We start from the raw sequence: 26,072 nt of genomic DNA, 5'->3' as shown, positions 1-26,072 counted from the left end.
ATATATTTATATATAGGAATAGGAATGTCTTAATTCAGTAAACATACATTCTGTAAACAAGTTGAATTCAATTTTTTTTATATATATAAAAAGCATCTTATATTTACACATACCTTATCTAAAAATAACTTTATTGAATGCAAAGTTAATACAAACTATGAGAACCATTTGAGAGCTGTTTGTACATATTTCTTTGCACAGCGTATGCAAAAGGTGACCCTAGAGAGACTGAGATTAAAAGGTGCAAATCTGCAATTGTGTACAAAATATGTACCATGTTAAGTGCATATTGACATTGCATATTACACATGCCACATCTGTCAGAAGGAACAGGTAAGTTGCAGCTATAAATTTCACAGAACATTAGTAGAGAGAAAGTGAAAGTATGTCAAGATTATATTTCAAGATCAAGTAGAGCATTCTTGCACCCTCTGAATCATTTGAGACACACACATCTGTTATGGACATCAAATGAACAGCTATGCAAAGAGGAGCTCATCTGAAAGCTTTCTTTCTGGCAGCCTAGTAACCCAAATGCATCCTTGTCAGTGATGTTAAGCATGAATTGTGCCTCTGTAGCTGGAGTCTTCTAGTTTGACATTCCCGTTAAAAAAGCATAGCCATGAGAGGTATGACCAGATTCTTACACGAGACTCCAAAGTCAATGTGCATTCCTGGGTAAACTAATCTTTTTTTTTTTTTTTTAAAGCATGATATGAATATACTCTCAGAACACTTCCAGAGAAGCACTAGGCTGCCAGCTTAGCTTAACTGGATTAGTATGACTCCATGGCAGTTCCACCAAAACTTCCACAGAAGTCAAAAAAATCAGGTGTAGTGTTGGTCACTCAACCAGTTGTTCTCCGTTAACGCATTATATGCTAGCTTGTTATTTTACAGTTTATGTCCAGGATCAAGTTTAATTAGTTCTGTTTAAAACCAATGCAAGCATCAGCCAAGAAAGCAGCTGGGGTAAGGTAAAGGCTTGTGGTAGAGTTGGAATTTCAGTATGTGTTTTTCAATTGGTGAGCAGTAAAAGTTAACAAACCTTGCCGTTGTAGTATCTAAAAAGCTGAGAAACTGCAGTTATGATAAGGAAATACATCCATCAGGGATCAAAGACAGCCCTTACTATTACCTCGTCATGGTTGATTTTTATTTCCAGCATTGAGAGGGAAAAAAAGACACAGGGAATGCTTTCCACCTACCCCCGCTCAAGACACAAGATTACAAAAAAAGATACTTATGATCTATTTGGCAATACTAAATACTGAAGCTTGCAAATGACTAAGTACCATGCAAAGTGAATTTCAGTGGAGTTTCCTTGCGAAGAAACATTACCATAAGGACCATTACATAAGCAACCAACACAGTACACAGGAAATATTTAACATGTCATCATATTACATAATCCTTGGATAGTCAAAATTAGCAAGACTTGTAATTGTTACTGAGGCTGCAGTCCTAACTTACTTATAAGGGAAGAATCTGACCTTACAGCTCTTATTTCTTTTTGCAAGGGATTAGCAGCTGTTGGAAAAAAAAAAGGAAGCAGGTTATATACCATGCTACTCAAAACAAAACAGAGCAAAATGTTGTAGAACAGTTAGGGAAGCATTCTTTTTATTTTGTCATCAGAAAAGAACATTGTTTAGAGGTCACACAAATTTGAGGGATCTTTTTTTCTTCTGACATTAAGCCAGCTACAACTGGGAAAAGTGTTCACCTGTTTCTCCAGAAATTTAAACTTCAGTAAATTAATTCAGTTCTCTAAATAAGCAATTTAATTATGTCACGCAGTAAATGTCTTGCTCCTTTGGTCAGAGAGAGTGAAGACTTCAAATACTTGTAATTTTTAAACTTTAAAAACCCAATATACATCCTTAACCAAGGAGTACTTATGCTACACACAAGCCATAGATACAAAATACACAGTATATACATGTTTTGAAACAAATTGGAATTTATAAAAACTCAACAGCCAAATCAAAGTAATCGAGGCACTAAATTAAAAGTAGTATCTTCATGTCTTGATTATACAGGCTATTCTGTGAACAATCAGGACTGTTTCATAAATATATATATTATCTACAGAATTTGCTGTGCCAAAAAAGCCAGCTGTGTTTAAGCTCAAAAGAAAAATTGCACTTGGAGATTGTTACAGTTAACTTCTCATTTTTCTCCTCAAATATAGTAATCTGGTCCTAGTGCTTTTGGCACAGGTACGGAGTTGTATTTCTGCTACACTTTCTTATAAAACACAAGATTCTTTTTATTTTGTTCATTAAAATCTGAAGAGTCTTAAACAAACCTAGAACTTTAATACAAATCTATATAGCTACAATTACTTCATTAAATAATATACACAAATATGCTCTTCAATCTTAAAACATCTTGACAACTGGATACAAAACAGTCACTTGCATTATCTGCAACCTCCTTAATCTTACGTATTCAGTCTGCAAGTGACTAAAACACGGCTTTTGGCCACATCTTTCACTAGATCACACCCCAGTGTACAAGGACAGGAAATAAATGTATAATAAAAAGATCGGATAAATTAGGAGGGGTTTCTTGGTCTTGAATTCTTCTCCAACTAGTAAGGACGCAGCACTGTATGCAGCCCAGAAGACTCCAAACAACTGAAAAAGAGGATGAACAGTCTTAGCTGACACCATAAGAAAATCACTCTAAATACCACAATTCAGAAAAAAAAAAAAAAAAAAACAGGTCTTTTCAATATAATTAGAAAGAAACATAGAAAGTTTAGGTGGTACAAAAAAAGCTTCACAAACAATCCTTCTGCCTCCACACAGAGGAGAATATACCATGTATATCCATTCAAGTCTAAGGAAGTATTTAAGAGAGGCATGTTATTTTGACTTTTCTTTTTTTACTGAGCTAAGCAGCTGAGGATCTATGGTAAGCTTTTTGTGATGTAAGATGTTACCATAATGTAAACTGTAAGCTTCTCCAACTCAAAACCCACTATTTTATTTATTTATTTATTTTTAATTTTTTAAGAAAAGAGACAAGCGGTATACTTGACTCTTTCTCCAATGATATATACCAGAGGGTTAAATTACCTTTTTAAAATTATTTATTTATTTTTACTTCTGGCTTTAATTATAGTGCTCCCACCTCAAGGTAACTGAAACTCACCTTCCCATTCATTTCAGATAAAATGAGAAGTCAGATACAATGAAAAGTCTTCCAAAATATAACTGTAGCAAAAACTTCATTGCTTCCTCAGGTAACAACTAGCTAGTTTAAAGGACTAGTAGAAAGTATTATTACATGTAAATACTCACAATGTTACATGAAGTTACTACACATACTTTTTTTTATAAAAAAAAAAAAAGTCTTTAGGTCAGTGAACTTGACTCAAGCCTCAAGCTAACAAGGTTAGAGCAAAAAGTAATTAGACACCTATTATCCTCAGGCAGCAACTTGAATATTAATGGAAAAAGAAAAAAATACTTAAAACTGAATGAGAACAAAGCCATGAATCTCCTGCAAACAGTAAGACCAAAGTTCTGTTCAGGAGAAGGCAGACAATAGGATCTCAGCAGAAAAATTCTTCCATGCTTCTGTCAGAGTAGCTCAAGGTGGTTGAGGGATTATGCGACTGGTTCAACTGTCATTGCTGAAGACACCCAAAAAAACTGCACGCTCGTGATTTTGCTGCCTAGACTGGGACAGTGGAGATGGATCACGACTAGATTCTCTAAGATACTTTAGGAAAACTGCAGCAATGAAACCAATCAAGGTGCATTACTTGGCTAGTTTACTTTGCTGCTTGCAACTGGAAAAAAATGACTGGAATTGAAATCTCACTTGCAGTTCCCCGACTTTAAGACAGGGGAGCATTTCCCCAAGCACAGAGCTCCTAAGCCACAGGAAGCAGTACATGTCACAGCACACGCAGTTCTGACTATAGGCAGCTCATCCTGCCTCTTCCCACTAATGATCCAAAGGTAAGAACCTTTCACAGATTTGCCCTGAAGTTGATGTAAGACTGCTAATAGTAATCAGGTAACAGAATTTTCAAGTAACTTAAAAATAAATACAAGTTAATATTACTTACCTGCCAAGTTAATAATTTGCTTTCTGAATGTATCACTTAATAGTAATTGCAAGTTAACAAATCACAAACACAGCTATTCTTGTTTATCATACTTTAGTTGTATTTCAATTATGCTGTAAACCAGCAAGCCAACAGGACAGAAATTAATCAAATCAGCATAACAAGAATGCAGAAAGCATACAGCTTAGCCAGTAACTGTTCTCAGTCAACCTTCCAGAAGTTTAGCAACAACTTCACAGGCTACCTAAAAGGGTTGTATGAAGTATTCAAGAACATTATGCACTTCTAGGATCTATCCGGGAATGTTGCTAGTTTCACTGAAGGTGTCTGACAGCAGGTGGTATCAGGCAATGTATTGCTTTGTGCCCTATGCCCCACATCTGTAGAGTCAGAGGAATGTTCATCTACTCTGCAAAGGATATTGAGAGATTTGTACTGCTACCATTACGGGAAGGTCCCAGAGCAATGGCTAACATCATACTCATGTTGCAATAACTAAAAGTAGGCTGGATGATGAGGGAAAGGATAGAACAGCTTACTTTCAGATTCTTCAGTTTGATGTTTAATTACACATCTGCATCTAAAGTGACAGCCATAGTTACTTCTTAATACAACTAATATAACAGCAAAATACTTAAATAGAAGCTAACCTGATAACACAGGTATTTTTGTTTCTCCCTGGGGACTATATATACTCCACGTACTCAGAAGAAACATTTAAAACAGAATTCGCTTAGCAGTCATATCCCCCATGTTAACCAAAAGAATCAGAGTTCAAGTCCTACTTATAAATATTTTGACACATTGCATTGTCCTGCAGGGATTAATACTTAAAGTGTTAGGAAAGTGACTTAGAATAACTGTAAACAAATTCTCAATAGATGTTACCGAACTTACTTTTATTAGGGTAGAAACCACTTCAAATGATCCAACCACCAAAAGTACAGGTGCTATGACAATGAGGGGAAGTAGAGAATATCCTATCACACCAAGAACTTGGCCATAAGCAACCTGAAATTTTCAAGCACATAAAAAACACACTTTGTAGTACAAAATCTTTGTGCAAGCAATTTCATCATGTTATAAAAGTACAAATAACTATAAGGTGTTGGGTATTCATGAAATTTTTGGTGATTTGCTAGCATGAAAATTGTTTTTCTATACTGTTCTCTAGAATTCTGTAGTTAATCATTCCTTAGAAAAAAGTATTTATTAAAAAAACAGAACAAACTAATGACATTTTCAACACCCGCATAGGAAACATTGACATACAAAAAACACAAAGGATGGGTAGCGTTACATATTGTCACGTCCCACCTTAAGTGGCTCACAACTGCCACTCCATGGAGTGTGCAAATGAAACCTAGGAGCACAGAACTAGAACAGACCTCTCATTCATCAATCGTAGACCTGGCTGTCACAGGCAGCAAAGAAACGATTTCCTGCATTAAGATATTAACATATCCATTTCCAAAATACCTAAATGCTTTCAGCATTAGCAGAAGACCTAGAACCTGATCCCCCTAAGGTACTTCTGATTTCCAGCTTAAATTTATTATGACTGATTATCTTAGACTAGTTCAAAGTGCTTCCATAAATCCTTTTAGTTTGGTTATTAAATAGACATTAAAATGTCTGATTTTCCCCTACTACAGTTGGGAATATCCCTTGGCCCAGCTGGGCTTCTTTGGTTCAACTTTGCTTGAAAGATAGTTACTTGTTTTGCCACTGTTTTTCCCATCTCTTGCGGCAGTTGATCCTTCACAGTGAGCTCTGCAGCTCTGTAGTGATGCCTCTCCCCTTTCTCACCACTTCATACATCCTGATCATTTCACATTTTGAGCCACAAGATGTACTGACTTAAGGGTATCTGAATTATGCTGGCAAAGGTACCCTGCAATCACACCTATAGAAGTATTCCTATTATAAGATGATTCAATCAGTTTTAAGCTGCAGAGCCATTTTAAGAAGTTTCTGTCCTCCTGACTTTTCCGCTGTGGCAGTTTGCAGGCCTAGCTGTAAGGCATTTTCTGTTGTTCACACCTGAATCACTCAGTGACTCAGTTTATAAACACTGCTGGCTCACACAGCCCTGCTGATGCAAGCGGCTGGAGGCAGGGATGTAGGCCAGGACTTCAATTGGCTTCACAGCTGAAAAACACACACTGACTTTCATCCTTTAATGGGTCTGAACTGCATAAGGCCAAGGCTGAAAACAAACACTGGTGGGTGCTCTGTACAATGCTGCTGTACAATTGCTGTCAGCCCAATTAAAAAAAGTGAAATAAAGGACAATGCAAGGGAGTAAAAAGGGCCCCATTTAGCTCTGTGACCAAAAAATTGAAAGCATTTGTCCTCAAGAAAGGACTTCAGCTCTGGATCACAGGCACCTGTACCAATCTCCAGGATTTGCAGCATGTATTTCTAGATTCTTTACCACATCCAGCACTCCATGCACTGCACAGGAGTAGCTGACCACCTCTGCGTTTTAGATTCTACTTCTGGAGGCCAGGAACCTAAAACATACACATTAAGGTTCTCAACCGCATCCATGTTTAGTTGGCTGCAGTGTCCAAAGCCAAGCACCAAAAACACAAAAGAACTACTGAAAAATGTAGTCAAGAGACTTTAATTACCTCCCTCTACCTCCTTTTCACATACAGGTACTTACCTCTCCTCCAAGAACCCTGGCCAGTAAAAAAATTGTCAAGGATCCAAATATCCAAATAGTTATAATCCAAGAAACAACCTTAAAAGAGAAAGAACAATTCATTTCTAATATTTTTCCACTGTGAGAAAGGATAACTCATTTATATTAATCATTTTCACTGCGCTCAAGAATTTCATCATACAACAATGAATTCTGAATTGCAGCAAGAATAGTTTTACTCGGTATTACAGTAAAGCTTGACAATAAAATTTAGAACTTACATTTACAAAATCACAGTAATGGCAAATTCGTGCAAATGGAAAGCTTTAACAGTATTTTCTATGTATTATAATACTGCATCGGAGTAGGAAGAAATTAGTTAAATGGAAAGCTAAGATCACCCTAGATAACATCTTCATATCCTCATATTCCAAAAGTTGGCTCTGTTTTTAGAAGTCATAGCCAACCAATGCAAGGAGTAGGGATTCTCCTTCTTTCATCCACAAAACACAATTTTATTCCCTACTCCATCTGAGAGCACTCAGAAGAAATAAACCTTTAATTCTTGGTAGAACTTCACGATGAGATATAAGAAACAGACCCGAAGTGCTGGGACATAGTCTGGAATTATTTTTCATGCTTCTTTCATTGCTCTGTTCTTTAACGGAGTAAGCTGCAACATGGTTTTAAGATTCTTTAACAGAACCTTCAAAGTAACATTGCTGTTCTTGGAGCTGAGCTACTGGAAGGATTAGAAATTAAACTCTCTTCTGAAATACTTTTGTAGAGGGAAACACCAATCTCAGTCCCCTCTTTGTATTTCCAACTGTTGCACTTAAAAATAATTTTACCCCTATTCAATTCTTCTGTCAATCAGAAACTATTAAATAAGTGGAAAAAAAATGAATTGAGTACTAATCAATGAGAACAGATAAAAATCATAGCACTTCAAAAAAAAAGGTAAATAACATTAAGCTATTTGTGAAAATAGCACATGGCCTCCTTTTACATCCTGCTTTCCTCCACTGTCTAAAAGAAGAGAACCAGATTAAAGTCTTAGAGCAGGATCACTCATCCCTCCAGCTTACAGGCCACCATTCAGCTCGTCTGGCCTCACTGCTGTCATTCATCCTGTTGCTAGCTGCCAGCTTTCCCTCCTACCACAAGTACAGCACTCTAACATCTACATGGTAAATCCACTGTTCCTAACAAACATGAGGCCAATTGTTCATGTACAGAAGATACACAAACTACAGCAGAGAATTGATATGCCACAGGATCAAGGAATGGTCCTTGTTTTGTCTGAAAGACAGCTATGTGGTCCACCCAGAAGACCTGAATACTACAGGGTTTAGTCTACTCACCTCACAGAAACAAGATACTGAGAGCCAACTCTTAGTCAGCATTTGGTACACCGAATGGAAGCCAGAGGCCACAAAAGGAATGATTTTGCCTCACCTTTCACAGAAGTCCTAGCATAACCACACAGTTACTTTACATACATGGCTTACTGCTATTCTACGTTCTCTTTAGAACATGTACACAAAAATTAACTACTGGAAAAGCCCACCTAGGCTCTCGTTCAAATTGAAACTACAAATGGTAATGCTTCTCTATTTCCAAGTTGAATGTAAAGAAAAAAGGTAACTGTGCTTATGGAAGGAAATTAAATCTGCACAGTGCCTTTGAAAAAGCTGTTCACTGTAGAGTTCAAATAGAATTATGGACAAATTCTATTGACCAGGGGAAAGTTACTGTAATTGAGCATGGAGGACAGAAGAGCAATGTGCACTAATGAAGATCAAATATACTAGAGAACAGCCGTAACTAGCACAAGTTAAACAGTTGTAATACAGTACAAGTTAAACAAGTAGCCTTATTTGTCAGGAAGTTAAAATTCATGGCATCCACATGGATTTTCTGGGGTAACATTTTTAGTAGTAAAACGCAAGTTAACAAAAGGTCCGAATTAAAACGAAGATATTCACTAACATGACTATAAACTTACCAGCATCAATCTCTTTCCTCTATAAACCACATCTTTACTTTGTTTTCTTATACAAAAACCTGACATTTTAACCATGATTAATGTATCTGTGTGTTATTTAATACATTTCTTGCTGTTGTCTTTCTACATCTTCAGAAACAGTGTTTAGAACACCCCACATCAGTATGTGAGGAAAACATTTTCTACCTTCTTAAGAATGCAAACTGCTTAGCAATTGTGTCCCCACATTTCATTTAGATTTCCCTTTACACAGGAGGCTTATACCTACCTTAAATTGTCCATATAATGAAATCATTGAGAAGAAGAGGACAACTGCCAGAGGACCCCAGAAATCTGGATTGTCTCTCACTACCTGCCTATTAAACCCAAGAGATGGCATAGGCATCAACACGCATCGAATTTTGTAGTAAATATCCTTCAGGTCAATGTCAAGTTCCTCCCTGAAATTGGAAAGCAAGGGAGCATTACTACACATCACAGGAATCAAATAGGGCATAAAAAGTAAGGGTAAGGGCAAACAGGTTTGTAAAGTAAACCTGTCACCACAAGGCTTTCTGTAGCTGTGACTAGCAAAGGAACAGTTCATCCAGCATGAAGCAGCGCCCTACCTTCATCACACATTCAATAGCCAGTATGACACAGATATTTCCTTATACAAAAATCAATTACATGACTGAGAATTGCAAACATCCACAACACACCTGAGCAGTCCACATTAGGACAGCAGATCTGTTTTCTGGCATGCCACACACGTAACATTCATACCATTGTAAACCGAAGTCAAAGACATGCACACAAAGAAGTGGGACATCTGTGTGCTCCTGTGTTCAACAGTTTGCCAGGAGCACACTTATTACAGAAACGTTTTGTTTCCAATTCTACAAGAAATAAAACATTTCCAGTCACCACTCCTGAACCAAAGCACATCAGTTTTTTGTTGTTTTAAATGGCATTTCACATGCTTCAGCAACAATAGTTTTCAACAGACCAGTTTATGGCAACTGGTTAACCCTGGCTTGTTTCCAATATGAGTAAAAATAAATGAAAGCCAATTAAACTGGCAATAAATTCTAGCAAGAGATCTTGTTCCTCTCTAATTGCCTTTTCCAGTCCCTGGCTACAAACCATCTCTAAGCAGCTACAAATCAACCAAAAGAGTCTTCTGTAAGGGAGGCTCTTAATGGGTAAATTGTCATGATTCTCCTAACACAGGTGGAAGGAAGCAGACTTGCCAAGCAATGGGCAATTCCTTTCCCATTGCTTAAGTTTATCTGCAGAACCTTGGGACAGAACCATACCTTGGTGTTTCCCCTACACAGTTATGAATGAAGCTCTGAAGAGTTGCAAGACACTTCAGGCAGTTATTGCTCTGCTCTACATTTAGTAACAACCCTAAAGCAGTAGGGAAATTGTATATCGTTCTCAATCTGTTTATGAAAATTTTGTACTGGGCTTTACTTTACATCTTTTTCCTTAGAAGAGCTGAAACAAGAAATAAATGCAAAAAGACACTTTTCACTGCAATTTCTCTCTCAGTATTCTCAGAAATACTGTTGGTTGATCCTCTCCAGGTAGTTTCAGGATCACCATTAGCAGCCCACGTCAGGATTGTTGTTACTAATCTGTAACTAAATACCGAAAATTGTTCTTTAGCCCACTCCTTAGATTCAGGGTTGTGGTAAAAGCATTTATTTTTCCTGCGTTTATCTAAACAGTATATAGCATTTTTATATGCTACTCTGAAGGTTATGTAACAGAAGTACTTTCTTTCTGGAATTAATTTCTTGTCGTTGCCTAAGGCTTCTCATAGTTCCATGTGTAATAAATTGCCTTTCCCCTGAAGCTGTCAGTCATCTCATCAAAGATGAGATGGTAGCTGTAACAAGAGAGAAGTGTGAAGAGCAAGGCTGCCCAAATAAGAAAAACCCTCACTATTATTGAACAAAACGTTCGTGTGGTACCACATCAGCGAACTTGTCTTAGCTGCCTGCTGTTCTTTAAATCCATGAATGCATTCCAACTAGAAGGCTTCATTACAGCCCGTGTTCTAGGAATAATTAGAACAGCACAGAAACTGCTACATAAATCAGATGAAGGTTCTCTGTTAGCAAGATTATATTCCTTCTGTTTGCTACAAAATTATCAATGCCCTGGCATGTTCTTCCCACTTTCCACAACAGGCAGCTAGAACACCTAGCTCACAAACTTGTTTTTTGTCATATACAACATTCATCAACAGAGAGCTTTCATGTGTTGTCACCTCAGTACAGCAGCCTATTTCATAATTAAAAGCTACAGGTTTACAGAATAGACTTAGTCATGCAGGTGCTACTCCTGCACATTTTAAGTTCAAGTACTTTTCAAGTAGCAATTTCATAAAGCTCTCCAGGCATCTGTTCTCTCCTAGCACCCTCATTTGAACTCTTCAGAGTACTTTCCTTCCCCTCCATTTTTAAAAGCATCCTTTTCTTTTATGCAGGAAAACATCGAGACACCAAGAATGAAACTGCATAGGTGCAGAACACAGACTAAGAATCAGACTGCCTGCCTCACAGGGCCATATCCTTAAGATACATCTGTCTTCAGACAATCAAGTTTCTATGAACAGAAAAAGGGATGTAGACATATGCAGTTTTAGGGACATTTCTGTCTTTCAACAATAATTCCTTTTAACACAACTTTACAATATAAAATAGCATCCAAGAATATAAAGTTTATGCTGCTTTACTTCTTGCAGAACAGTCTTTTTTTTTTTTTAAAAAAAAGGACAAGATCAACAGATAAGAGCACAAAAGCCATGAAAGTTCTGTACTTACACCGATTAATAAAATTTGGATTTTACTTCTTCCTTCCTCCCCTACAGTCAATAACAAGTCTTTCTTTTACAGTTGAAAAAACACCATAATGAAAAAAGTTTTTCATTCCTGCACCAAAAGAGACTCATTGCTCAAGTAATTCATCAAACAGAATTCCAGAAGGCTATGGGACCATTTGAGAACCTATGAGCTGTTTCTTTTGCCTACACAACTAAGAAAGATAAATATCTAGAAATAATTATTACATACAGAAGCGGCTTGTTATCTTCTGGGTCATCATCTTCCACTTCCAGAAGCCAGCCATACCCTCTCTGTCTCAGGAATGTAGTTGCAGTAGATTCTTTGATGAATTCTCCTCCAAGATTTAGCTTAACATCTGGAGTTGCTATGGACCCACTAAGATCTTAGAGAAAAAGGGAGAGAAAGATAAACATCTTTATCTTGCTAAGAATATCTGATTTCAAAAACACTGGAAGATAAACAGACGTATAAAGCTAGACGTGCTGGTCATCACCATGAAATATTTAAAGTTATACATTAATGTAATTTGAAAGGGTACTTCTGGTTTTGTGAATAGTAACCATGTTGGTTTAGATTACCAAGTTCTAGCACGGAGCACTTGTCTTGGCAACACAGTGTAACAGTATGACACAACACCTTTCAATCTGTGCTTTATCATTAAGCATTTAGAAGCATAAAAGGAGTTAAGTATGAAAGTCTCATCATGCTGACAGTTGGATTTACCATTTTTTCTTACCACACTCTCTCTTTCAGAGCCCATTCCTACACACACTGGCATTGTTTCACCCAAATTCTCTCCTTACATCCAACTTCTCACAAACAGAAAATTCTCAGGTGTTTTGATTTATAGCCTGCTTTTAACACAGGTTAAAATATGGTAGAAAAAAAAGAATACTATCAGAGAACCCCACGGTCCATTCAATAAGGAGAGATAAAAGAAACGCTCTTTAATACACTATGATCTTGCTCTATCACAGTGTTAACCCCCCTCCCCCAATTTATATACGTTCAGTCTGTGTCAAAAGTTTTATTTGCATTTTATTTGATTATCTACAGATGAAGAATACAAAACAGTAAATGAAAATCTACACTGAAGAAATAAAATAGGAGGGAACGAAAGGAGTGTAAGTATTCCATTAAGAATTCATGAACTTCCTTTTTTTTTTTTTTGCTTAAAAACACAACACACAACAACAAACAAGTAAGCCAATATTTGTACAAACCTTGTTACAAATATACTAAGATGCAAAGACTCCCTTCTTACCCAAGGTTTTTTGCCTCACTAAAGAAAATCTTGTTTTACCCTGTTATCATTGTGTGTTTTTATAAACACACACAAAATCCCGTGTACAAATTTCCCCAAATACCTACCTACAGCAAGTACTTCTGAAATATTCCTGCAACACCCCTACAGAAAATTCAGGCCACATTTGTGGATTATGTTTGAGACATCATCTACCTGAATGCAGCACAATTTCACAGAATGCACACTCTCCCAGTGACAGGATGTCCTACAGTGTTCAGCCAGCATGTCTGCAGCATTTACTCCACACTCAGCACCACAATCAAATTAACAGAGCTCTGTCCCAGATCAGCTCGCTAGGCCACGCCAGCTTAAATTTAAGCTTCCCCATTAGTGCTTCTCAACCATTTCATAATCGTGACAGTTACTGGTCTGTTGCTTCAATTCCAAGAACACCATCTGCACAGGATCCTGACAAAGATCACAGTTATTTAATGAAGGAAATTTCACTCTTTACACATCAGTACATACACATTGTTCCCACCAGATGCAAGCAAAGCCTTCTGCTGTTGCTTGGGGTAAGAAATGTATTCTTAATGCCTGAATGTGGAGGTAGGGAAAGCCTCACAAGCTTTCTATTATCAGCAGGACCCTTCTGTCATTCTAAAAATTACCTGGCTGTGCTACAGGACAACTCTGCTTGGCAAGGAGGTGTTCTTGCAGTTCTTTGTGCACAGCTGTGGCTGCCAAAACACACAGCCACAACAGTCCGATCAGCCTTCTCTTTCTGTCTTCTCAGCAATGACTAACAACCCATCCTGAGGCTGGAAAACTTCTACACACGTCTTTTTTTACCAAGGCTCCTGTTAGCTCTCAGCAATTAGCAAATACCTACGACCATCTTTTAAATTGTGAAACCTATTAACAGCACTTTATGTCTATATTGTGAGATGATATCTCAGGTGGAACAAAGCAGCGCAACAAGTTAAAAACAAACAAGAACCAGCCTGTTCTTTAACCCATACGTGTCCACTTCATCTCTGCCGTTCCTTCCCACAAACAGCTACCTCTTATGGAAATAATACAAAAAGAAGTTTTTTTCCTTTGTATAGATCAAGACTTGGGGAATAACAAGAAACTAAAATGCAACGTACAGCGTTTTTATTCAGAAACATCAAGCTGTTTAGTTTTCCTAATGTCTGTTTGTTAGGATAGGCCTATGCGGCACTTTGCAGAGAGGACTACACCGAACAGGCATGAGATTACACCTCACTTATGCTCATAAAAAAACACAGAGCCGAGTCCAATGCAACATGTCCTGCTGGGCAGGTGGTTACAGTACACTGGGTCTGACAGATTACTAACAGGGTGCTCAGCAAATGCTTCTGGGGAGAAAACCAAAGGACCTCTCGGAATCCGGATCCTGGATCCCTTTTCAGGTCAAGGCAAAAAAGGGGAAAAAAAAAAGGAAACCAAAGAAAAGCAACCTGGGTTGTACCTACTGATTAGCATGCCTTGTCAGAGCAATTGGTAAGCTCACCAAAGCTCGGAGTTCAGCATTCTGCAGTAGTTTTTAAGTCTTCTTCTCCAGGGTAGGGCCCCAGGGCCAGGATGTGCACAATTCCTAACCTTCTCTACAACTGAAGCTAAACACACAGAGTCGAAAGTTTGTTGTTTAAACGGCCAGAGCCCAAAGGGTCACTCTCTGCCAAGAGAAGGCGGCACAGCACTGCCTGTTGCGTGTTTGCTTTTGCGGTGCGTGCCAGCACGGCACTGCTGGGTGAGGGAAGGGAAGGGAAGGGAAGGGAAGGGAAGGGAAGGGAAGGGAAGGGAAGGGAAGGCCCCGCGCTCACCTTCGGCATCTGCGGAGGAGACGAACGTGAAGTCCCCGTTGCTGGGCGCGTAGAGCGGCGGCTGTGGCCCCGGGGGCTGCATCTCCCCGCCCTGCGCGGGGCCGGGGCCGGGGCCGCTCCCGGTGCCGGTGCGGGCGGCGGGGCCTGGCCTGGGGCCTGCCCGGGGGCTGCCGCGGCGCTGAGCGGCGCCCGACGGCCACGGCGCAGCCGCCTCACGGGGCGACACCCAGCGGCCCCGCGCCGCGATTGGCCGCCAGCCGGCCCCCTCCGCCCGACCCCGCTATAAAGCTTCCGCCGATTGGGCGAGCCGGGCGGTGGGCGGGGCGGGAGGCCCCTCTCACAGCACCGCCCCTCCGGGGTTGCGTCAGTAGGCGGCCAGCGGGGCCCGGCCTGCAGGGGGGCGGTGGGGGCGCTGTGGTCCCTGTGGTGCTGGAGCAGGGTTTGGGAGTTCGGGTGTGGAGAAACGTCCTGGCAAAGCACAAAGCTCTCAGGAGTAACGCTGGAGGTTTCCTCCAGAAGTAAATCTGGAGGGTTTTTAACTCTGGAGGTTGTTTTGCTTCCCACCTCCAAGAGCTCCCACACCATCTGCTCCAACCATCCTCTACCACCAGTGTCACCACTGAACCGTGTCCCCAAGCACCACGTCCAACCTCTCCTTGAACACCCTCAGGGATGGTGACTCCGCCACCTCCCTGGGCAACCCATTCCAACACCTGACTGCTCTTTCTGAGCAGAAATGGCCCCTTATTGCCAACCTGAACCTCCCCTGGAGCAACTTGAGGCCATTCCCTCTAGTCCTATCACCAGTTACCTACGAGATGCCCATTCCTTCAGCTTTGCTCCCTCTCAGTATCCACATGCAGCTGCCATGGTGTTCATTTTCCACCATCCCACACCTGCATGGATCAATGGTGTCTTCAGACAGCCATCAGCTGCACCAGGGCTCCCCAGGGGTCCATCAGTCTGATAGCTCCTTTGCCAGGCCTCGTTAGCAGCAGCTGTGATAACTTGCAGAGCATCACCAAATCCTCCATTCATAGTCTGGTTCATGAGACTGCTGTGATACACTGTAGTTTTAAAATAGTAAGATTGAGGTGCCATTGCTAGTCCCTGTTATAATAAGGGAACAGGCATGATGGCTCTCGATGTGGTCTATGCTTTGAAGAATCAGTAACAAAGATCTCACTTTTTAAGGCTTAAGATTTAACAGGAACTGTTCATCTGGAAGGGACCTACAAAGACCATCTAGTCCAACTGCCTGACTACTTCAGGGCTAGCCAAAAGTTTAAGTATGTCGCTGAGGGCATTGTCCAAATGCCTCTTAAATACTGACAGGCATGGGGCATCAACCACCTTGCTAGGAAGCCTGTTCCAGTGTTTGACTACCCTCATTGTAAAGAAATGTTGTAAATATTGATATATTTGGAACCAAGAAAGTTAAAAGAAGATAAATTGCTCTAGAGAAGTGGTTTGATTTGCAGAAGGAACATCCTTTCCCATACATGTCCCATTACAGAAAAACACTGCGAGTTCCATCTCAAGTAATTTTGAACAAGTAAAAGCTTATCTGGTTTTCACAGAGAGACCATGACCAGAAACTTTTTTTTTTTCTTTTTCTTTTTTTTTTTTTTTTCCCCATATCCAAAGATAATTGAAGTTTGGGCTTATATGAAATATAATAAGTGTTCAGGTTCTCTTTGGATGTATTACAGAGATTATCAGTTTCCTTGCAGCAACAAGAAAAAAAAATCACATATAAAATGTATGGAAACTATTTTAAATTGAAAACCTTTAACTGAGACCTTAATAATACAAAATGGCCCTACGGCTTTTTGTGCATTTTGACTCCCCCTTTAAATAGTTGAGCAATCAAGACATCTGGCAAGAGTAACTCATTGTCTTGACTATTATGTGGAACTTGTTTGTTACCAGACCTTTGCAATAGGCTTCCTTTCAATTTTCGATGTGTCTCCCTCTTTATAGCTATACTTGTATTTACCTACACAGTTGTGCTTGTGCTGTTCCCTGCTGTTGCTGGGATATCTCTGATGCTTCTGGAAACTGTGCCCTCCGCAGCATGCCAGACACATCTGTCAGTGGACAAATTTAGGTTCCTTTGTTTTTATATTATTGATTAACATAAAGCCATGACAACAAAGAGTGTCATGTCAAAGAATGGTTTGTGCTTAAGGTAAAATTTTAATTTGCTTCATTGTAATCCTTATTTGTTGATGTTGGGTCTCAAAACCTTTAAGGGGTTTGGTACCTCTCTCCTAATAAGAGCAGTAATGTTGCACTACTAGAACAAGATTTAAGGCGTGTGTGGGACAAAAGTAATAGATCAGTGTTGAAGACACTAGGAACAATGATACTTAATGACTGAATATTGTGTGACGAGATGAGACACGCCACAAACTCACATTTTATTAGAAGTTACACCAAATAGGAGTGACAAATCAGACTGCATGGTAAGTGACTGCTTCTTTCTCTTCTATTTTCACCGTGTCCTGCAGCAGGCTCAGTGCTGTGTGTGTGCTGTGCCATTTTCTGTGCACAACTGAAATACGTGCAGGCTGGCGTGACGTAGAAGACAATGTTGTAACATCACGCAGGATGCCTGATGAAGAAGAGATCTTGTTTGCTATTTGGAAATACTTTCTGTATTTTCTCATTGTCTGTGACCCTGGCTATGATCTATCTCTACATGAAGTAGGGCACATAAATAGTTCTATTTAGCTGGTTTTGATGGTCTATTTATAAAGACATTTGCTGTCATTTACTATCTTCGTTTCAGAGAAGGCATTGATAATACAAGAAGCTTGTTCTTTCTTTTCCAAGTACCTTTTTAGCCAGCTAAGATCCAGCCGCAGTTCCCCACAGAGGCCACGTTGGCGGAGGCAGCAGGAAGCCGTTCTGCTCCTGCTTACCAAAAGTCAGGAGGGCGGGCAGCTTTTCGAGCCACACACCACTCCTCCCTCTTGTCATGTAAGGGAAAAGACCGAGAAACACCCTGGATCCGAGCTGCTTTTCCTCAGCGTTTGCCCAAACGCGAAGCTTTTCCCCGGCCCGGCGGCCAGCGGGTGGCGCGCCCGCCCCGCTTTTGCCCGGGAGACCCGGCCCGAGCGTTGAGGAAAAAATAACAAAAAACAAAAAAACACACACACAGAAATCAGGATTTTTAGGTCCTTGGCTGTGCCCGGATGCTGCAGATAGGTTTCAGACCTTTTCAGGCCTTTTCCCTTCCTACCGTGAAGGCTGCCACTTGCCCGCTGCGCTGCTCGGGCTGGTAGAGCTCCTCACATGTAAGGGCTGCTCCACAGACACTGTCTGTCCACGCAGGGTTGTTTTAGGAAAGGCTCCCGTTTAATTTTAGTTTTAGAAGTATGGCATCGAGTGGGATGCGAATTTACTAGAGCATTTTGTAATATTTAATGTGTGAAAAAAAAGTCAGGCACGCGTGTTGCTCCGATTTCTGGGGGAAGCCTGGAGCCGGCTGCTGTGGCAGCGGGAGCAGGTGAAGCTGCCAGGCAATTCTTGCTGGTAACATCTTTGAGCAGTACCAGTTTAGGCCAATCTTTATGCTAATAGCACAAGTCAAGCACTTTGAAATGGCTTTTGTGTTTGTGTCCAGGGCTGCGGGCCTCTGCCTGGGCCTGCCTGTGCAGTGAGCACGGGCCGCAGCACACCCTGCCCTGCTCACTTACAGTCATCGTCCCTCCGGGAGCCTTTGCAGAGGGCAGGATGTAAATGCCTCCTCCATGCACTTGTTTCTACAGGTAGTGGAAAGATTTACTAACTCGACCGTTAATCCGGGACCAAAGGCTAGGCTTTTGAGAACTGCTGTAACCGAAAATTTCAACTAGTTATGTGTTGGAACTTGCTTTAGGTCACGGAACGCTGTTTTATGTCCACATATTTCTGGCAACAGAAAGGTATTGTACAACATACTCTTTAAGCAAACAGGATATTAAGTAATTGGAGACTTGCAAAGAAACCTACAGATAATATGGAGTCAGTTTTTGATGAGCATAAGATCAATTTGCTGCTCACAGAAAGTCTTTTAATTTGACAGCGAGCCAGTGTGGATAAATGATCTTGCTGTGGATACCACACCTCTTACTGTGGAAGATGAGCAACAGATCGCAACGACAAAGCTGACAACTATACATATAAGCTAACTAAATTTTATAAGGGCGATGGAATACAGAATAGCATCTCTTCAACTTAGTTTTCACAACAGAGGTATTTATTTTTGGCAACCACCCAGAGAGTGTTGTGCTAACATAGCCTAATCTAGACCTGCAACATTGGATGGGAATTTGCCCTCATTCCTTCCTATATCCCAGTCATAATTTCTGGGTAAGCAAATTTTGGAAAGATGTTTAGAGTTAATGCTAACACTTCGTAAGACAGAAAATCTGAGGTATCTTTGGATAAGTCATTCGAATAACTAATTAAATGCCTCTAGCCTGAATATTTGTTTCATATAAAAATTACAATGGCATAATAAAAAGGAATGTTATAAGCTCCAGACATACCAGAAGTGAAGGATTCTGCAATAAGAACAAGGGACATGCATTTCCTTGTGCTGTTAATCCCACAAACAAGTATTCTTCAGCACTACTGTTAGAGCAAGGCATTAATGGAGGATTGGGGCATCTGCCGCTGCATTGTGCTCTGAGCTTTTCAACATTCAAGTTTTTTGTGAATGTGTCTTCTCTTGAGAAACAGAAATACAGATGATATCAAATTTCACAGACAGGTGATCATGAGTCAGCAAAGCACTCCTGCAGTGGGAAAGACTAAGCCAATAGTAGGCTGCATTAGCAATAACATATCATGGGAAGTGGTTATTCCCTTCAATTCTGCACTCACTGGGCCACAGCTGGAGTGTTATGCATGGTTTCAGGCTGCCCCATATAAAAGGGATATTCATAATCTAGTTAAAGTCCAATGAAGGGCCACTGCGATGGTCGGGGAGCTGGAACACCTAACATACAAGGAAAGGCTAGAACTGGGCATGGTTAGCCTGCAGAAGAGAAGGATTTTCTCAGAAATGCACAACTAAAGGAAAAGAGTCAACAATTACAAGAACAAGGGAAGTTCCGGTTGGACTTTTTTTTTTTTTTTTTTTTTTTACCAGGAGAGTGGTCAAACTTTGGAAGAGGGTCTGGAGAGGTCACTTTGTCACTAACTTCCGAGATTTTCAAAACCCAGCTGGAAAAAGGCCTGAGCAACCTCATCTAACTTCAAAATCAGCCCAGCTTGGAGCAGGAAATTGAACTAGGTGACCTCAGAAGTCCTAACCTGTTTTTTTTTTTTTTCTTTCATTATATGACAGAATCAAATGATAGAATAGAATCTATCTCAAGATTATTTTGGAACCACATTACATTATAATTCTCTTTCCTGCATACGCACCCATATACCAAGACTGTTAGGGAGAACAGTTTAAGAATATAACAGCCATACTTATTCAGATGAAGGGTCCATCTACCTCGGCTGGTTGGTTGGTTGTCTCCAACAGTCATATTTCCATGCAAAACTGCTACTTAAGCTAAACAAAACTGTTACTTTTCACAACAATCTAAGGTCACTGAAGTGTATTTCATTCTAGAAATAATTTTTTTAATGTGTTAAATTAACACGCTGTATAAACCTATGCTTTTTTGGCAAGTGAACTTATTGATGGAATAAAGAACCTTGTTAATGCTGAAGGACTTGTACTTGACAATGTAAGCATGGATGAGGGTGATGAAAAAAATCAGGTAATTTCCTTTCTGCTATTTCACACCATAATCAAGCATATAATGCTGAGAATCTGAATGTTTTAACAAGTTGGTCTGAAGTTTGTACGCTACTAGGGCTTAGAATTCTTATCATACAGTTTAGTGAAATCACTTCTTACATAATTGCATCGAGGTTTTGATGTCTTCTGTATGCTGGTTTTCATGAAGTATTAGAGTACTCCTTTCAAGTTAGTAATGCACACTGTAGTCGGAGATCTGACATACCAATCCCCAGACTGGCTAATCTGCATGAAGCAGTCAGGAGGTTGCAAAGGTGATACCGTTCATTTCCCTGACCTACTGTTAGCTTTCTGCACACGCAGTCACTGAATACCAAGGCCAAAAAGTTTGAATAATACTTGCCAGGGCCACACAGCCCAGCAACTGAAATGGAGATGGCAATTCATATGTCTACCAGTGCTCCCTTTGATGTAACAGAATGCTTCTTGATATATGCTTCTTGGTAACAGAATGCTTCTTCTTGATTTGTTCCACAGGAAGATCACATTTGATCTTCTATGACTTACCTTCTCTGGGCTGAGGTGCAGTTTATATTAATTACATGATACAGTAGCTGAGCAAGAGACAGCTTTTATCATTTTCTGCAGAAGAAATCCACTGTATATTTGGTGGCACTAAAATGTAAATAGATGCACTGGAATAGGCAGGAAACATCTAATCTTGTCTATCCATTTGCTGTGATCAAAATATTATAAACATATCAGAATAGTTCACTTAGTAATGTTATTTATTTATTTATTTATTTTTATTTTTTTGTCTTTCATAGCTGAAGGTATCAGAAATTTGAGAAAGCTATGTTTATTATACATGAGTCATTTGGCAGCTGTAGGGGATGGAATAACCTACATGTAAGATCAGTCTCTGATGAACTGAGTGAACTTGAAGAAATCTAACTAGCCAGTTACTGTATCTCAAGAGATGCTGTGGAAATTCTAGGTAAGAATATTAATAGTAACTTTAAAACTGAATACGTGCATTTTGAAAGTCAAAACATATTTGCGTACGAGAAGACAGAAGTGAAAACTGAGCACAGACATACAAGGATAAAGCTGGAAATGCTTTGGTTCACAATGAGTTTCAGTTAGCAGGAATAAAATGCAGCAAGGACAGTGTATAAAACTTTTAAATAAATTCTAATTTTAAAGGTTATAGAAAAAAAGGAAGATAAATTAATTCATAGTTGTGAAAACAAACAAAATAGGAAAGCAAATAATTGGTGGAAAAAAATCAGTCCTGAAGCTTGAATGAAGGATTGCTGTGATCCTTTTTTGAGCATGATTACTATTAAGAGTCCTTAAGGAGAAGCTCAGAGCAAACCAGGACAAGATGCTGAGAAATGGGAATGACCAAGACAATATTTACTTTATACTCCAAGAGCTTGTGGCATTTTATTGGCAGTTGGCATCCTGAAATAAGAGGACCAAGCTAGAAACCTGAGCCACAGAGGAGGCAGATTTGGTTAAGGCCTGGAGAGAGCCAGGTAAGGGCTCTTGTCTGATGCTGTGCTGAAAACCAAAGAGCTGTGCTCAGCACTGAGGCAATCACATGCCTAAAGCTATAACTGGGATATGTAGAGTTTTTCAGTGGAGAAAAGGAAAGGAGAAGAGAAGGAAAAAAACAAGTCCATGAAGTCACGAAAACGAACAAGTGATATTGCTCATAGGGTTCAGGACAAATCTGTACAAGTCTGATTTGACAGTGCTATGTAATTGAACTGCTGTCTTCACAGACTTGTTTTAGACCCTCATGCTATTCAGCTTTATTCTTGCAGTCTGAAGACTCTTCTGTTTTCTGTGAAACAATCAAAAAACAAACAAACAAAAATATGCATAATTTAATTACTGCAATTAAAGGACTACTCTTCTTCTCCCCAGTGTGTTGTCTTTTATCCTGGAGTGTCACATCTCCAGAGAGAGCACTTTGCAGTGGCAGCCTTTTGCCCTCACTATATGTTGATGTAAATAAATACATACAGTATAGAGCAATGGAAAATCGGGCATTAGAAACATGGAAGATTATATTGTACAGAGAACTGGAACTTGCTCCATGTCTTGAGATCAGGACTAAGCGTCATTACCTGTAGTCCCTGGAAGAATACTTTATTTTTGGTATGTAGCAGACAAGTCTATTTTAGTTACAGGGGACAAAAAGCAAGCAGCCAAAGAGAAAAGGTTTAACCACTTTCAAAAATGGGTAACTGAGCCTTTGGAAGACAGTTTTAAAGAGGAGTCAAAAGTAATCATAGCCTGTGGATAGTCTCAATCCTACTAGAAGAAAGGTAAAGAAAGATAAATTATGCCAAACATAGTGGAGTCAGTGGATAAGCCTTCATATTATTGTGCTGATTTCCTAACTAAAACAGCACATGTAGTACTTCCACACACCATGTTAAAAGCAAAAAATTAACCAGCAGTGCCCTCCCCACTTTGCTATAAAGCAAAGGAGCCTAAGGTATATATAAAGCTGATTTTTCACAGTCCCTCAGCTGCTCTCCCCAGTTTTTGTCCACAATATCTTGGATCATATTCCATTTTGTACGTGCTTCTATTAAGCACAGTAGCAGTGGCTGTAAACATGACCAATTTAAGGTTTGTTTTTACAGTCTATCCCTTTCCTTCCTAAAGGTCTGATGATTAACAAGCTGAGCTATAATGCTATTGCTACACATTCACAACTTCGGGATAAAACGATGCTGATGAGATACTTAAAATGTCAAAACATAGATATATAGAAAGCAGGAAACTGCACCCTACAGAAGATCATTGTTTGTTGTTACAATACTGTATAGTGTATGCTTTCAATGATTTACGAACGATCATTTAATCTGCCTTCCCAGCCCTCTGGACCTGAATTAGTCCCTTGATAGTTCTGATTAACTTGGCCCCCTTCAGTCATATAATGCTGTTTTTGCTTGCAGATAAGCAGCTTTGGGTTCGTTGTATTTGGACTGTTTCCCACAAGTGGTATAAATGTGTCCTTAATGCTTCTTACAAGTTTTTTAATAAGATTAAAAGGATGATTGTAATATTTGTAGATTACTATCCAGTATACTGCTAATCCATTATGGCGGTGAGGAAAGGGAAGTCCACGGCATGGATTTGAGCATAAATCTCAAACAGTAGCACTTGTTAACTTTCAGCAGCTTATGTATTTTACTGTGCTCATTGCTAATTAAAATTCTTACACAGAAAGCTTGCTTCACCCGAGGCTTGACCTGCCTCATATGATGCACTGAGGTGGCAGTTTCCTTGAATTAGGGAAGTTTGGGCATGTGACAAGTATTCTCTGATCACCTTCCTTACTGTGAGTCTCTAATAACTAGCTAGCACGCAAGAAGAGCATTAACTTCCTTATCGTGTTACTTTTGCTGTGTGCAAACATGCTGGGCTCCAGTGGAAGGAAAATGAGATTGGGACTATTTCTAACTTCACATACAGGAAGCAAGCCTTTAACTTTACTCCTCTGTATTTGCTTTCCTTTTTTTCCTTTAACTTTACTCCTTTCTATTCCTTTTCCTTTCTTCTTCTGTGACTTCCTAATGTTTTTTCTTTTTTTTTTTTTTTTTTTTTTTTTTTTCTTAATTCAAAGAGGTTTTTATCTAAATGTATGGAATTGAGAAATAAGAATGATCAAGTTATTATGTGGGAGCTGGTCAAATTCTTTCTGCATTGGAACTTCAAAAATTAGCTTGAGATTTGGATCAAGTTTTGCCACCTTTGAAAATTAAGAAAATAACAAAAGTGGGTTTGTCACTGTAAAAGCTCAGAAAAAGTTCTCCAATCTACAAAAATATAACAGAGAAAACAGGAAAGGGTTATTCCATTTTTAAGACCAGTGTCCAGAAAGAAATCTCGTTGATCTGGAGATGCTTGCAGAAACCTAGCTACTTCTAGGCCTATCGCTGGTTCATAGCATATGTACATGTATGTCTCAGAAGCTCTACTCACAATCCCTTAGGTTCTCTCCTCAAAATTGCCCCAAAACACTTTCAACTGAAGGTTTGAATGCAGGAATGTGGAGCACACCTAGCTTAGCACTGCTGGTAGCATTAGGCTCTTAGGGAAAACTCCAGAAGCTCATGCACTGAGATCAAGAGGGCAGGAGCCCTTGATGCAGGGAGATTTTGTTCTGTACTTACACCATTCCTAACGGCATATGGTCTTGTACATGAAACGTTCCTAGGCTTAACTCCAGTGAAGGCAATAATCACATCATCACCAACATCTCTCTCTTTTCTTTTACAATAGGCTCTGCTTTCTTTTCATTTGTGAGAAAAGAGAAAGAGAGAAACCCTTCAGTGAGGTTCTTGAATATAAGACTCCAGCTTTTGGCCCTGCAAGGCCTCCCAGCCTTGGTTACTCAGTATGGCAAAATGAGAAATGAGAGTGGCACCTTAATTTCCACTAAAAGACACAGTCTGCAGTACTTCCTGTTTTCCTCTCTGCCAAAATCACTGTGAGAAAGAAACTTTAGTGCTAACATGAGAAAGTAGATACCTTCTATTTGTTCCATGGGTGACTTAGCTGAAGTTAAAGATTTCCCTAAATCCCATATGCTGTAGTTTTGTAAGTAAAATAAGGATACTTTGCAGAGTCATCTTTCTAGCTGTCCCCAGCATCTTTAGCTCAGCCCTGTCACAGCCACAATTGAAGATTTAAAGGGAATCTACAAGTTTATTTCATGGATAAGCCTAGAAAAGGCCTAAACAACCTCTGTTCTGAACATTACATTAGCAGATGAGAGTGAACATGCGTGATTGCTAGGAAGCAAATCTTTTCCAGCACTACATGAAAGGAAGTAAGGATGACTAGGAGGCTTTAGGACAAAGCCAAGTATTTCATTAAAGCCATGGCTTGGAAAGAGAGTCCATCTGTAACCTTGGCTACTGTAGTATATTTGAAGACTCATCGGCACACATATTCCCCAGTCTTGAGGGATTTTTCACTGGCAGATTTGCAAAAATATGACTCAACTGGACCAATGCTTATACGCAGTTACCTACAGTTAGGCTCCACTGATGTCACCACAAATTTTTCTTGGATCTTCAGTAAAGCCTGGGCTTCAGCGCTTCTTCACTTCGTCTGGCTCCTGGATATGCACTGTCTCATCTTCTGCAGTGTACCAGTTATAGTCTGTGCCTGGCATAGAACCACCCTTAAACTATTGTACTCATTCTGGTGAGCTTAAGAACAACCTCTGCAAATGTTCAGTAAAGGTTAATCAAAAATTTTGCCTTGAAAAGAAATGAATTACTGAGCTGCTGCTCTACAGAAATGATCAATGACTCTACTATTGCTAGATTAGGAAACACTCCTCAACATTAATCTCATTTCAAGTAGCAAACTTTTCATTTATGTTAACATGAAGCAACAGCAATTTGTTTTTAATTAAACCTGGCACTGAGTTTCCATTTAGAAGCCTGATCCGACTCCTGAAAAAAAATGCGAGAGAATTTCTATCTGCACTTTAAAGGTAGAGCAAAGACAGCTTTGCACTTGAAAATATGAAGTGGTGTTCACACATTCTCAACTGTAAGTGCAGATTCAATAGCCAGAAAGCTAAAATAAAGATGGAAGAAGAAAAT

At 39.6% G+C, this 26,072-nt stretch overlaps 1 protein-coding gene across 2 annotated transcripts; it reads right to left on the bottom strand.

Moving 5' to 3' along the window:
- Window positions 1-1,595: 1,595 nt before the first annotated feature.
- Window positions 1,596-14,898, bottom strand: YIPF4 (Yip1 domain family member 4). Of its 2 annotated transcripts, XM_082755806.1 has the most exons (6): window positions 14,679-14,896; window positions 11,811-11,964; window positions 9,014-9,185; window positions 6,759-6,836; window positions 4,985-5,098; window positions 1,596-2,642 (listed from the first exon to the last, which is right to left on the bottom strand). In XM_082755806.1, the coding sequence occupies exons 1-6, from the start codon at window positions 14,758-14,760 to the stop codon at window positions 2,505-2,507; spliced, it is 738 nt and encodes a 245-aa protein (XP_082611932.1). In that variant the 5' UTR covers window positions 14,761-14,896; the 3' UTR covers window positions 1,596-2,504. The 2 variants fall into 2 exon arrangements, with proteins under 2 accessions (XP_082611932.1, XP_082611933.1); XM_082755807.1 differs by lacking the exon at window positions 4,985-5,098 and having other exon boundaries at window positions 14,679-14,898.
- Between the last annotated feature and the right edge of the window lie 11,174 nt (window positions 14,899-26,072).

The sequence above is a fragment of the Aythya marila genome (assembly GCF_965140915.1).
Source record: "Aythya marila genome assembly, chromosome: 3".
NCBI lineage: Eukaryota > Metazoa > Chordata > Aves > Anseriformes > Anatidae > Aythya > Aythya marila.
Note: the sequence above shows the minus strand (reverse complement) of the source record. Positions and strands in the feature narration are given on the sequence as shown.

Excerpts from the sequence above, each read along its gene's own strand:
- YIPF4 (XM_082755806.1), bottom strand. The coding sequence starts at position 14,760 with ATGCAGCCCCCGGGGCCACAGCCGCCGCTCTACGCGCCCAGCAACGGG. Across the intron at positions 6,837-9,013 it reads CATTATATGGACAATTTAAG|GTTGTTTCTTGGATTATAAC; the intron begins GTAGGTATAAGC and ends TTCTCTTTTAAG. Across the intron at positions 2,643-4,984 it reads TGGTTTCTACCCTAATAAAA|TTGTTTGGAGTCTTCTGGGC; the intron begins GTAAGTTCGGTA and ends CCTCTTTTTCAG.